The sequence below is a fragment of the Sinocyclocheilus rhinocerous genome, unplaced genomic scaffold (assembly GCF_001515625.1).
Source record: "Sinocyclocheilus rhinocerous isolate Xijiao unplaced genomic scaffold, SAMN03320098_v1.1 scaffold315, whole genome shotgun sequence".
NCBI lineage: Eukaryota > Metazoa > Chordata > Actinopteri > Cypriniformes > Cyprinidae > Sinocyclocheilus > Sinocyclocheilus rhinocerous.
Window position 1 is genome coordinate 145,214 of NW_015630423.1, and position 12,834 is coordinate 158,047.

The 12,834-nt window shown below is 39.0% G+C and overlaps 2 protein-coding genes across 2 annotated transcripts in view; one reads left to right on the plus strand and one right to left on the minus strand.

Annotated features, from left to right (window-relative positions):
* Nucleotides 1–4,145, plus strand: part of LOC107740379 (gamma-sarcoglycan-like) — an 11,123-nt gene extending 6,978 nt beyond the window's left edge. The window contains exons 5-6 of the mRNA XM_016552807.1: nucleotides 284–327; nucleotides 1,461–4,145. Of these exons, the coding sequence (XP_016408293.1) occupies nucleotides 284–327; nucleotides 1,461–1,637 (221 nt within the window). The 3' untranslated portion in view covers nucleotides 1,638–4,145. The remainder of the gene's footprint in view (nucleotides 1–283; nucleotides 328–1,460) is intronic.
* An 82-nt stretch (nucleotides 4,146–4,227) lies between these two features.
* LOC107740366 (sacsin-like) overlaps nucleotides 4,228–12,834 on the minus strand; it is a 34,469-nt gene continuing 25,862 nt past the window's right edge. Inside the window, exon 9 of the mRNA XM_016552790.1 lies at nucleotides 4,228–11,288. Within this exon, the coding sequence (XP_016408276.1) occupies nucleotides 4,456–11,288 (6,833 nt within the window). The 3' untranslated portion in view covers nucleotides 4,228–4,455. The remainder of the gene's footprint in view (nucleotides 11,289–12,834) is intronic.

Consider the following 12,834-nt stretch of genomic DNA (forward strand, 5'->3'; position numbering starts at 1 on the left):
CTAATTTCATTGCGTTGTGGCTTGTTTCTGTTGTGTTGTGCACTACTGGGCCACTGTAGGGTTCCATTATCAATATGTCAGGCTTTACAGGGTGAATCAAATGGGTCACACAGAAAATGCATGAGCTAAGAGCCCAGCGGCAACATAAAACTGAACTACTGGATATGAAAGTGAAACTGGATATTTAATGAGAATAAATATAGTCTGTTTTATCAATATTCTGTTTGAATATATATATAATATATATATATATTCTCTCCTCATTTATTTCTATTCTCAATAGGTCCCAGTAAGGCCGAGGGCTTTGGCCAACACTTTTATTTGTGTGTACTCTCAATATCAACAAAACGTTGTGCTTTTGTAAAATAAGGAAAACAAACAGGATGCGCTTTCTGCCGTCTCGGTCTTGAGCAGGAGCGCTTCACAAAAATGAACCGAAACTCAGCGAATACTTGCCTCACAGACATGATAAATATATCTATAGAAAGCTTTAAATGACTACTTTAGACCGAAATAATCTTAATCAAATCGAAGACAAAAACTCTTTCATTATGTAATCTGTAAAGATGCATTTTTCTCTAAAGGTGCGTCCAATGAGATGGCGAGCCAGGATCGTCAACTTCATCTTTGCGACATTGAGTCAGAAAACACTAGTTTATTGATAAATAATTCAAATATCTCCTTACTATTTTTTTTTCATCTTTTTTTGTTTGTTTTGTTTGTTTTTTGGGCCACTGTGCCAAGATTGTGTTTGCATGCAGTACAAATAGTCTATGGCGGCATTTTTGCCACTTTGAAAAACAAATAACTACAATAAATAAGATTAACGTCATATAATATTCTAAGAATAAACTCAAAATTACGATAAACATTTTTTATATTGCGTGAAGTTAATGTGAAAATTACACCCATACTCTGCCAAAAAAAGTGTGTTGCATTCAACCTGTCAGTCTTCACATTTAACATGTAAAACAGCAATAAAACATAGGCTTATCGATGTTTTTTGAAACTCGATTTCATGAGACATTCGTTTGTATTAAATTGTTCAAATTTTTTTTAACATGCATTCAAATATTTATTCATGTTTATTTCGTGCTGCAAATATTAGAGGAAAATATCATTGATTCACATGCCGCTTGAACTGAGGCGAATATAGTTATCTCACTACAAATTAAAGAGTGTAAAAACACATTTATTGTTTGTATTTTATCATAAAATTGATGTCTTTGTTACAGTGTAATTATACATTTAAGTCCTGAGTAATATTTATTAACAATAACTACATGTACTTACTACATGGTTAGGGTTTGGCTTAGGGTTACTTGCATGTAATTATGCATATTTTTTTGTAATTATAATAGTAAGTTCATGTAACGTGTAACAAGGACACCTTAAAATAAAGTGTGGCCTAACCTTTCATTAAATACCTCAATAGTAAGGTTTTCAGTTGTATGTTTCAGTTGATTTTAGATGCTGAAAGCGTTCGTCTGCCGACGTTACCTGTGGGAGAAGCCAGAACGTCAGGTGACTCTCAGGGAATGTACAACACATATGAAGTGTGCGTTTGTCCCAGCGGTAAGCTCTTCATCTCCAGAGCTGGCGTCTCTTCGACCTGCAGCGAGCGCCAGGACTGCTGAATGACCTTCTGTCCTTAACGCCCACACTAGAAACAAATCGTGTTGTTACATTGTATTGGGCAAGGTTAAAAAACCCCATCACGATATGTATTAACATGTTACTGAAGATCAGAGGTGTACATTCATCTGTTTGGTTGGGGTTTTATCATGATAGGGAAGATGAAATATGCAGTATATACAACACACACCCATGGCAATTTGTAACTATTTATGTTTTGGTGAATTGGTGGTTATAAATTCAAACCTAATAAATTCTAATTTAATTCTTATGTTTCCATACAATCTGCCTACTCCCCACTGACGTTTAGGTTTAAGGGAGGACCCTTATGATTATTATTATTATTTTTGAAATATGTCTATGTATGAATCACATTGTATGAATTCATACAAAATCACCTTGTAAAATAGTTACATTTTCTAATGAGATCGGGTTGTGTAGACTGTACTTTATTTTTCTCCTTTTTTTGTATAACATTTTTTCAAAATTAGGCTGGGCAATAAAGGGGCTGGTAAACAGCTGACATCCTAAGCAATATAATTTTGAGGTGCAATAAATACCCAAATTCTGTGTGATGCATATCAGCTAGTTATTGTTTAAAGATGCGCTCATTCATAGAGAAATTATTACAAACAAAACACTTATGTGCTTCTCCGAGGGTTATGATATATACTTCTGAAATCAGTTTAATATCAACGTTTTTTTTTATTAAGTCATGCATAATAATAAATTTCTGTCTGAAGAACTGCACTACCCACAATCCTGAAGCAGTAGCTTTGAATTCTTCTGTTAAGCATTGCAATATAATCTAATCCAAATGTCTCTCATTTTTGTCAAATGGCTAAATCTATGTGTTAGTGCCAAAACAGCTGGGGTATTGAGAGTAACCACATTCTGTTCTGTATGTAAAACATCAACATAATTGATCTAGTAAAAAAACAAACAAAAAAAACTGTAAGATATAAAGTGCTCTTGGTTTGATATCAAATTAGGCATCTCCATTTATTTCATATAAATGTATATGAAATAATATAAGTATCAAAATGGTATAATTTACCTATGGCAGCTTGAAACTTTGGGATGTTTGTGTGTTTTATCAGAATTGTTTTGCATATGTTCTGTTTGAAAATGCTGAGTGATTATGTTTGTATATACATTGGTTGGGAATCTTCACATTTATTCATCAGTTGTATATTATATTTTGGTTGAGGTATATTTCTTCAATGGGAAATCTCATATTTTGAGGTTTACATATGTAAAGTAAATAATTACAATACTGACCTTTGAATGATATTATAGTTTAACTATAAAGCATGTATGAACAAGTGTAAATTGTTTTTTCCACATTAAGTGTTTTGGCATGAGTTGACATGATAATTAATAATAATAAAAAAATCATTAAACTTAAGGGAAAATTTTGTGCGCAATAAACGGTATATTTTGTACCATTATTACCTGATACTATATGACTGAACAGTGGATTCAGAGGAATTTTTAAGAATTAAAATTAAGAATAAAAATAAGAGCCACTGTCAGTGGGTCTCAAATTTACAGAGCTGTAATATGACATTATGAGATTGAAACAAATGACAAAATATATTTGTTCAAACAATACAGTAGCCAGTGTTTAATTTCAGTCTCTCGCAGTTAAACAAAGGAAACGGATGAAAAAACATCATTGACATTGAGCACCATATGAGTATCTATGTTCCTCTTACACAACTTTCAGAGAACTTCACGCAAAAAAATCTCAGCAGTAGAGGACAAGAGGTTCCCATTGTGAATAATAGAAAATGCATATTTAATCAATGCGTTTCTGAGGAATTACGCATGTTGTATGATGTGTACACGGCAATTAACTGACAGGTGAAATTTCAAGAGAAAATGTCACTTGTTATATTTTTAAGTGGTACATTTTTTAAATAGTAATATGTAATATGTGCTAAAACTACACCCACCAGTATCCTTGTATGGGAAATAAAAAGTGCTCTGTTAAGCCCCAAGCCAACAATGTATACATGTATAGTTCAGTTGCGATAAAGTTGATTTTGAAATATGAAATAAATTTCATTCTTGCAGCCAGACAGATACAGTAATTGCACTGGTAAACACTTATGAACCTGCTGTCATATTACATCTTCAAGATGTAATTTAAAGTCTTTCAAATATTTTTATTTTCACTGTTTAATGTTCAGGTTATGCACAGTATTACATATACAGTGACAGGAGCATGTCAATTACCTTGTGGATTTGCCAGCTGATAAAACGGTGTATGAACATTATAACCTGCCGTTTTTATTTCAGAATGAGCTACTGGCACATAATTGATATAGATCCCATTAAGAAACCATGAGCTGATTTGCCTGTCATTGCTGGATTGCACATGATTCATTCATTCAAATTTCTGCTATCACTCAATTACATAAAAGTGCAGTGCAACTCATGCTATTAAATCACTATACCGTCAACTTAATGACTATGGCAGGAAAAATACATTTCTAAAAAAGATTTTTAAAAAAGCAGCATTGGTATTCATTATGTACAAAGGAACAACAATAATCAATAAATGTATTTAAAATAATAAAAGGTATTGCTATATTTTTGAACATTATGTACACTGCTGCATGTTAAATAGCGTACACTTTTTCTTTAGACTCGGGCAACCTTTCAGAGAAATGGAGCAGATATGTACGCAATAATAAGCATTTGTCACAGCATCAGAGGTGGCACTGTTAAAATAAAATGCCAGCGAGATACATAATTTTGTAAAACGCTTTGTTAATTCAATTGTTAGAGTTTTGCATTGTCTAATGCCGACATTCAGATTTTTTGCTGGACAAATGTCTCAAGTTTGATGATTATCCGAGCTGTACATTCCATTACTCTCATTGCTACTTCTGAAGTATATCTATCGTTAGGAATCTGGGGGAAGGGTAAAAGGTCAGGGTAGCGAGTTCTCAGGCTGTCCACACCATAACCCTCGAGGATGTGTACATCCTTGGCCAACCCTGTTAGCTGGGTGTTGTACTCCTCTACCTTTTGTGCAAGTGCTGTGGGCTTCACATCTTTGTCTGATTTTCCTCTCACTGCATAATCTGCAGCGATTAATGCAAGCTTTGTTGCCAGGTAGCATTTCAAACATACCCATTCATTGGCATTTTTATGAAGATCATTTCTTGCAGCGGAAAAATTGGCTCTTGCTTGCCTTAGCCACCGGCGTGCCTCTACAGGGTTCCCAACGGACTTAAACGACGGTGGTACAAAGAAGCGATTTGAATGCGATGTGCCTGCATAGCTAGTAAATTGTTCTCGGAACTGCCGCTTTTCTGATTTATGGCTTGTTGCTTCTTGGTTCCATGATGTGTAAAATCGCTGAAATGAGAATTTCTCTGACTGGAATCGAGTGGAAGATGCAGAGAAAGGTCTCCTTGATCCTCTTTCAGTGGTCTGCTCTGCCTGTGTTTGCTTCTCCATCCTGCTGATCTCATTTTGTAGGTGCTTAAAGACTTCGGTAGCGATATTAAGATTCTCTGCATTTTTGTCAGGGTGCCACTTCAAGTATAAGCGGCGTATAATTTTCTTGCGTTCGGTTTCAGAAAGTTTCCAAGCTTGTTCTATGACCGACGTAACTTCTTTTAGAATTTCTGGTAATGCATTGAGTTTTATCTTTTTGGGGGATGCCTCGGTTGGAGGAGCCCTGTGATTTTCATTTCCAGGAAATATTGGAGGGACCATTCTGGCAGAAGGAGAACGACCCTCTGAGGGGCTTTTTGGAGTTGGTGTGCCATCTCGAATATGGGTGCTATCATCCTGTCTGGAAAATTTATATAGGTCAAGAGAACTCACAATTTTGTACTCACTGTACCCAATGTCAATTTGAAAGCACTTGCCGAGGACACTTGGACTTTCGTCTTCCTCCCGTTCTACTTCTTGAACGATGATAGCGTATGTGTAAGTTGGCTGGTAAGTGCCTAAAATATCACCTCCCTCTGAATCTACCAGGTAACCAACATATTCTCCAGGGTAAAAGACATTCATGGGGTCCATGAGCAGTAAATGATGAATCTCTGCAGGAATGGGTGTACCAGGAAGTGGAAGCTCTAGCTTTGAGGGCTCAGTTGTGTCATACTTGACACCAAGGTTGTCTAGCTTCTCTGTTATTCTGTAGATGTCATTGCAACCCAGCATAGCAATAAGATAGGAGGTGTCAGAAATCAGGTTGTCTGTCGCTGACTTAAGGGTCATTGCTAAAGCAAGAAGAAAATTAATGTCTTTGCTGTCAGAGTGCTGAATGTAGAGATGGATAACAGCAGTTCCATACCTTTTAAGAAAGGCAAGAGTTTCACTACGGCTATGGGGAATCGGACTGCAGCCTTTCACTCGCAATGTTGTCTGTAGTTTCTCAAAGCAAGACACCTTTAAGCCCTCACACAGTGCGTTGCATAACCGTATTGCTTTCTCCTCATTCACCATGTATGCATTCTCATTCTCGTGTTTCATGATCCGAATTAATCCAGTGATAAACTGCTCTGATGACAGGAGCAATTGAAGCCGTCCCTGCAGGGAGCAAAGGGCACCAAATTGGCACATTTTTGGAGAGTCTTCATCTAGTTGTTCCTCCAAGATACTACTCAGAAGCCTGGGCCTCAGTTTCTGGGGAAGCAACATGATCAGCTTTGTGTGAAAGGAATGGTCTTTGCCTAGGTAACACTGGCTCATGTCAACTAGCATCTGAACACCAACATTACCCTGAATTCGGCTCTTGTAGTGTGGTGCATCGTCAAAGACCAATGTGTTTGATTTGGCCAATCGTCCATCATGACTTGGAAGGTAAAATGTCAAATCTCTGAGATTCTCAAGGTCTTTACGGACCTGTACTGGGTCATTCTGGAGATTTTTGAATAGCCCAGAGACAGTTCTTTTCACTGTTCTCATTTCATTTGGGTCAAGCTGCTTGCCTTCTGAAATTCTATAAATTCGACACAAAACTTCAACATATTGTTTTGTTGAAACAATGTCCTCAGTTCCCAACAGTTTGAACAGTTGGTGAAATGTACCCAGCTCAAGGGGAAGTTTGTACAAGTAGGGTTTGAAGTCAGATTCATTGTCCAAATTAATGACAACCTCCTCTGGTTTAAGGAGTTTCCAACCCTCTTCAACCATGACAAAGGCTACTCCTCGTAACTGACAGCGGAATTCATGTTTTTCTGCATTCAGAAATTCATAAATGCTCCTCAAGACCTTGTTTCGTGTTTTCACTGTGTCATCATCCAAGTTAGTAATGCTACATATGTTTTTGCAATTACTAATCACCTTTTCCAATGGTGGGTCCACATTGACATTTAACAGGCTCAAAATAAGATCAAGTTGCTCTTGGCTGGCAAGTGTGTTTCCTTCCTGGTCTTGTATGCTTGTTGGGGTGGCTCTCTCCGGTAGAATAGGACAAGATGTCCACAACAACTGCATGATATCAGTTTGTTTGAACTTTGGATTTACTTGAGACCCACTGAAGCGAATTAAAGGGATGGTGCCATTCATTTCTTGGTACTGAGCTTGGAGGCGAACAAGCTCGGCTGGTGCACGCTCTGGGCATAGGAATGGTATCATAGAGAGTTCTTTGAGGAATGCCCCATCAAACAGATCTGTTCTCTCATTGAAAATGTGATTTAGGAGAACATCAACAATTGTCTGAACTTTTTCCTGGGACCAGTTCTCTGTATGAGCTTTGATGCTGATCTCTTTTGCAAACTGTAGAACTTGCTGTTGTGATACAACATATTTTAACCCAGTATTGCGTAGGAATGTTATCCATGAGGGCAAATAGGATGTCCCACTTTTTGGCTTTGAGACCTGCTCGATTTTTTTGAAGAAATCATTGGGAATGAAGGCTTTTTGTGGAAGCATTACTTCAAACACTTTAACTGTTTGATCGAAGAAGGCTTTGGTAGGTTTCAGTCTATTGGTGGAGTCATGAATGAAAGACAGACCTTCTAGTTTTTCAAAGAGCTGATCCTTGATGCTGTTTGGCTCCTCCATTGCCAATAACCTCTCCTTCAGATAGATGACATGTTGGATTTTGGCATCATGTGATAAAATGTCAAATTTTGGAATTAAATGATTCAGGTAGACCTCAAGACCATCAATTGGTGTGACCCCAAGAAAGCTGTAGAGTTCTTTCAGCTGTGGACTGTCAGCGAGAAAGGCTGAGGATGTATTATGTGCCCATTTTTCAATGTCGGCAGAGGGAATGCTTTTTGTTAGAACATAGCATGCTCCGAAGTTTGAAATGCAGATGTACCGGCCACTGACAGCTTTGTAACATGGCAACAGTTGAAGACATTGTACATCATCCTGGGTCAGATTAGCCAAATTGCAGTTGAAGTACAACAACAGCGCTTCAAAGTCTTTGTCCGTCAAACTTGCTGTTTTGAAAGCTGATATCTGGATCATGTACTCAAGTGCCCGAAGTATGCTGGAGGGATTGTCTATATTTGCTGTGTGCTGAGCCAATAGAGGCAAGATGGGACTCTCTTTGACGCATGTTTTATTCACAGCAAATTGAAAGCATCCTCCCTTCATCAGGGTGTGAAAAACTTTGTCATTTTGTCCATTTGGAAAGATTGCTGCAAAGATCAAGCTCAGGGGTAACAAAACGTCATGCTCTGGCACAACCAATTTGTTTCCTGACACCATAAATTTGATTCCTGGAAGTAGTGCCCAATCTTTCAATATATCCAGAATGGTCTCAAATTTAGGCTTGATCTCTGTCTGGTCATCCTTGGTCGCAAGTTGTTCACTGATAAAGTGCCATGCACTCTTAAGCCAAGTTTCAGTAGGAAAGTTATCCTTCCATTTTACTGAGTTTCTTGTTCTGCACTCTCTGGGAAGTACAGATCCCAGGAGATCTCCAAAACTGCTTATGTCAAAGGTCTTTGCCACACCTGCTTTTAGAAGGATGTTACTGTACCTTATGTATAGTGTGTGCATGAAAAGCTCTTTCCTTGATGGAATAAGCTCATGATAAGTCGTCAGAAACTTTGGATGTCTGGCGTCAAACACTTGCAGAATGTTGTCCATTGTCAAAAGAAGTGGCAGTCCCTCTATGTTAATATCATTTTCCTCCACATCTTTGAAGCAGTAGTCAACAAGTAGTTTCAGACCATGGAAGAGCTTGAAATTTGACTGCTGCAGTCGACATGGTAGCTTTCCAACTTGGCAGGATGCGTCTGGAGATGAGAATGTCAGAAGAAAGTTGCGAACATCCTCAGGAGTCACATAGTTGACTGGAATCCCAGCATCTTCCAGGCAGAAATACAGACTTGCTGTCTCATCACAGCTGTAGATTAGGTTGAAGCCAACATCTAGGAGCATGGACTTCATTCTAAAAACATTTTCTGCCACAGATTTTCTTGTGGTAATGTTATACTCTGTGTTTTTAAGATGCTGCAACTCATCCTGAAGTAAGTTGTCAAAGAAAGCCCGGCCTTTGTTTGAGGTGGATGTGTTCACCCAGGAGATGTATATTGCAGAGTGTATATCACTGTTATCAATGTAGGGTGCTCTAACAACAGGGAGTAGTCTTTTCAAATCTTCATGAATGCAAAGGTAGATTGCCTTTACCAAACAATACCAATCTGGTTGAATGTCCAGTCTGTTTACAGGAAAGATAGACAAAAAAATTCTCAAAATATCCCTGACAACATGGATTGGAGTTCCTTGAAATATTGTCATGGTTGGGTCAGGGCCTGGAAAAAGCCGACGTTTCAGTTGAATTAGCAGCTCTACACATGCAGGAGCGATTAGAATTTTCATTAGATTTATGTTCCAGTCACTCCTGACACCAACTCCATTGTCATCCCTCCACAGATTTCTTCTGGCAGAGTCTAAAGCAAAATGGCCATTCACATGGAAAGGCAGGCCAGTCTCCAGAGAAAGAGGGAGAAAACAGAAGGCTCTATGTGGTTTTTTGTAGTTGTGGCTGGTGCATGCAGCAACACCACCACGTGGAAAGAGTGTTATGTCCTCATTTTTGTGAGCCGAAATGACACTCTTGGAGACCTTCTCCATGTCAGAAAATCCAGATCTGTTACATATCAGCCAGGTAGTAGAATTACCATCTGTGTCTTCTATGTCCATTGTGTAGGTAATCTGTTGTACTGGAATTTGAGCCAGCTGTTTTTTCTTGGAGACACTGTCCAGAACTGAGGCATGAAACTGCTTCCGTTTTAGTCGATCACCGTCTGTGATTTTTGCTGTTACCGAATATAGAGTTTTTAAATCCCCAGTTCCATTTTCAATTTCACATATAGAAATTTTCTCCATGTGATTCAAAAACATAAGAAGTTCTGCACCATCCATTCGTATTTTATCAAGGAAATTTTGAACCATTCTGTCTGAAGCAGGTGCTGAGCTGATCTCTGAGATTTTGGCCATTTCTGCATTTCGTATGGGAAATCTGAACATTGTGCTGCGTTCCAGCTTGAAGTGATTTCCTAGGTACAAGTTGAGTACATCAGAAAACTGTGATCTGAAGTCTGAATCCAAATCTCTAAACATTCTTCCTGGACTGACAGATGTTGCTCCAGGTGCATAACTGGCATGCGGATCAAAGATGCAGAGAATGTCATTATTTGAGATAAAAGATGGGCAGTCAGTAATGTGATACACTGAGTTAAACCCAATGCCATATTGGCCAGTTTTTCCAGGGTTTGCCTCTTTGGTGCCCCTTCCGAGATTCTGGATCCCCCTAATATCATCCTCTGTAAAAGGCTGATTGTTGTACACACAGAGTGATGGGCCTTGCATGGGAACCCATTTGTCATCAAAGATTCTGTCAGTTGGATGGGTCCTGGGATCAAAGACAAAGTATATTTCTGTGGCTTTTGCATCATCTGCATTCTGCAGGAGCTCTTTCAACATCTCCTTTTCTGATGGATAAGCATTGAGGATACTTTTTATTCTGCTGGTGAGCTTCTCCTTCTGCCCAAACTCACTTCCAAGGGTAGTGAAGCAAACGTTGGAAGCATATCTTTCTAAGGCTTTATGACGTTTTGGAACAGTTCCCAATTTTACTGCCACCTCTCTTGGAATATCACCATGGCAGTATTTAACGGTTGTGTCCCTGACTTTAATCCAAGGACAGTCATTATAGCAAAGTGATTTTGATGGTTGTAGTGTGAAATTGCGGTCAGGAAGAAGCATCTCCCCATAGTTGCTTTGGCAGAATTCTTGATTTTTGTCTCGGATCAAGCTCCATATTCCCTCACTAATTATTCTACGAGACAGCTGAAAGTTTTCTTCAGTAAGAGGTTTTCTCCCACATTCAGTTTTTATCAGCTGTAAAACTGCTGCAAATATTTCAACAGTGAAGCTAGGTTGAACTCCCACATTTTCAAAAAGTTCCCGACAACTATTTCTGTACTTGTTGGGAAGCTGGTAAAGGAATGGAGCAGCATCAAAGTTCAAGTGAAATGCTACTTTTGATGGTTCCACGTATGTGTTCTCCACTAGGATTGAAGAGAATGTTTTTAGCTCCTCCATGATTTCCTCTTTCGCAGCATTGGACTGCAGCAATTCCTCGTGGAGATATTTGTAGCAAGCATTGGTTATGTTTTCTTGATACAGAGTTACACCATCAAAGGATTTTGAGAGCTCTTTCAGTTGGCTGATGACTAATGAAATCATTGGCTTTTTTATCAATCCAAGAAAGTCTTTCACAGCCAGTGAGATAGGACCACATCCTTTAAAGGAAGGGGAATTTTCATTGAGAATGGGCTTCATTAAACACACAGTGTCTTGATGGTCTGTTGTAAAAAGGTCTTTTGCCGAGAACATGGCAGATTGGGGGAAATTGTTTCCATGCCATGGAAGTGAAAATCCAGCTGGTTTTGTCAAGAATGGAAGGAATTTGATATTTTGTAATTTGGCAAGATACTGATTTGCTGCTGGATCTCTCATTTTTAGTTTTTCATCAATGAGACTGAGGATTATACTGCTCCTGTGGCACGCAAGTGTGTGGTCATTTTCATTTAGAGTCAATACAGACTCAGCCCGTTCAATCAAGTCTTCCCAAGATAGGTCATCCTTGACCATACCCAGCTGCACTAACTTCACCAAGCATACTGGATTGACATAGTCTCTCAAACTTCCTTCAGGGAACCTTCCATCTTCACTGTTGTACAGTTTGGCTACTCTGCCCTCAGGATGTATGAGTCGAGATGGCAATACAAGCTTCTGTGATGGTCCTGAACATGGAATACATGGGGTTTCCCTCAGGATGGATGCAAAATTCTCGAGTTTTTCATTGAGTACATAATACATCAGAGGGTCACGTAGATCCTTATCAATGTCTTGGATATGGGGGAAGAACACATCTGAGAAAAACGGTGTCTCTGTCAGGGTGTTCTCCATCAGTTTTCCTTTACAGCCAGCATCATCGAAGCCTTCCTTGACCCAGTCTGGCAGCTCAACAGCACAAAGATCTTGGGAACCACACTTTCTGAGGTATTTCAAGAATATCTTGAAGGCAGCAGACCCAATGTCTGGTCTGCAAAGCAACGAGTCATCCAAAAAACGGACATTCTTGATTGACACCCAGGATTTTCCATCGGAAAAGACTTTTGCACGATCATCATCAACACCTTTAGCTATTTCTTGATAAACCCCTTGACAAATCAGACTGAAATCATCATGGACAACTCCAGGGTCAGGCCAGGCTGCATAATAGCTGTAGTCCAATAATTCCCCACTTTCTGCCATTGACCTCAGCATGTTAAGTGCAGCCAAGTATGCTTGGACAATCACATGTCTCATAAAAATGGAGTTCCATTGTCCTTTTGTGTCTGTCTTCCATATCTCTTTGCGATTTGATGTGACAGCAAAGCAACCATTTATGTGCACAGGTAAGCCAGTTTTGATTCGAAGGGGTAAGTAGCAGAACACTTCCCCAATTGGGGTTGCACTTGTCTTTACGGTCCATTTTCTATTGTCTTCTTCAGAGAGCAGCACAGCTACACCTCCACATGGTACCAGACCGAGGCGTTTTCCACTATCACTCAAGGAGAACTTCAGAGCTTCTGTCACATCCATGCATGAGCAGATGAGCCAGTTTGTATTTTCCACTCCCTTCTGTGGCATGTCATCTGTAAGTCTTTTAGTTTGTGTGCCCTTAGCAGCCATCTCAAAGTAGGACGATGGATC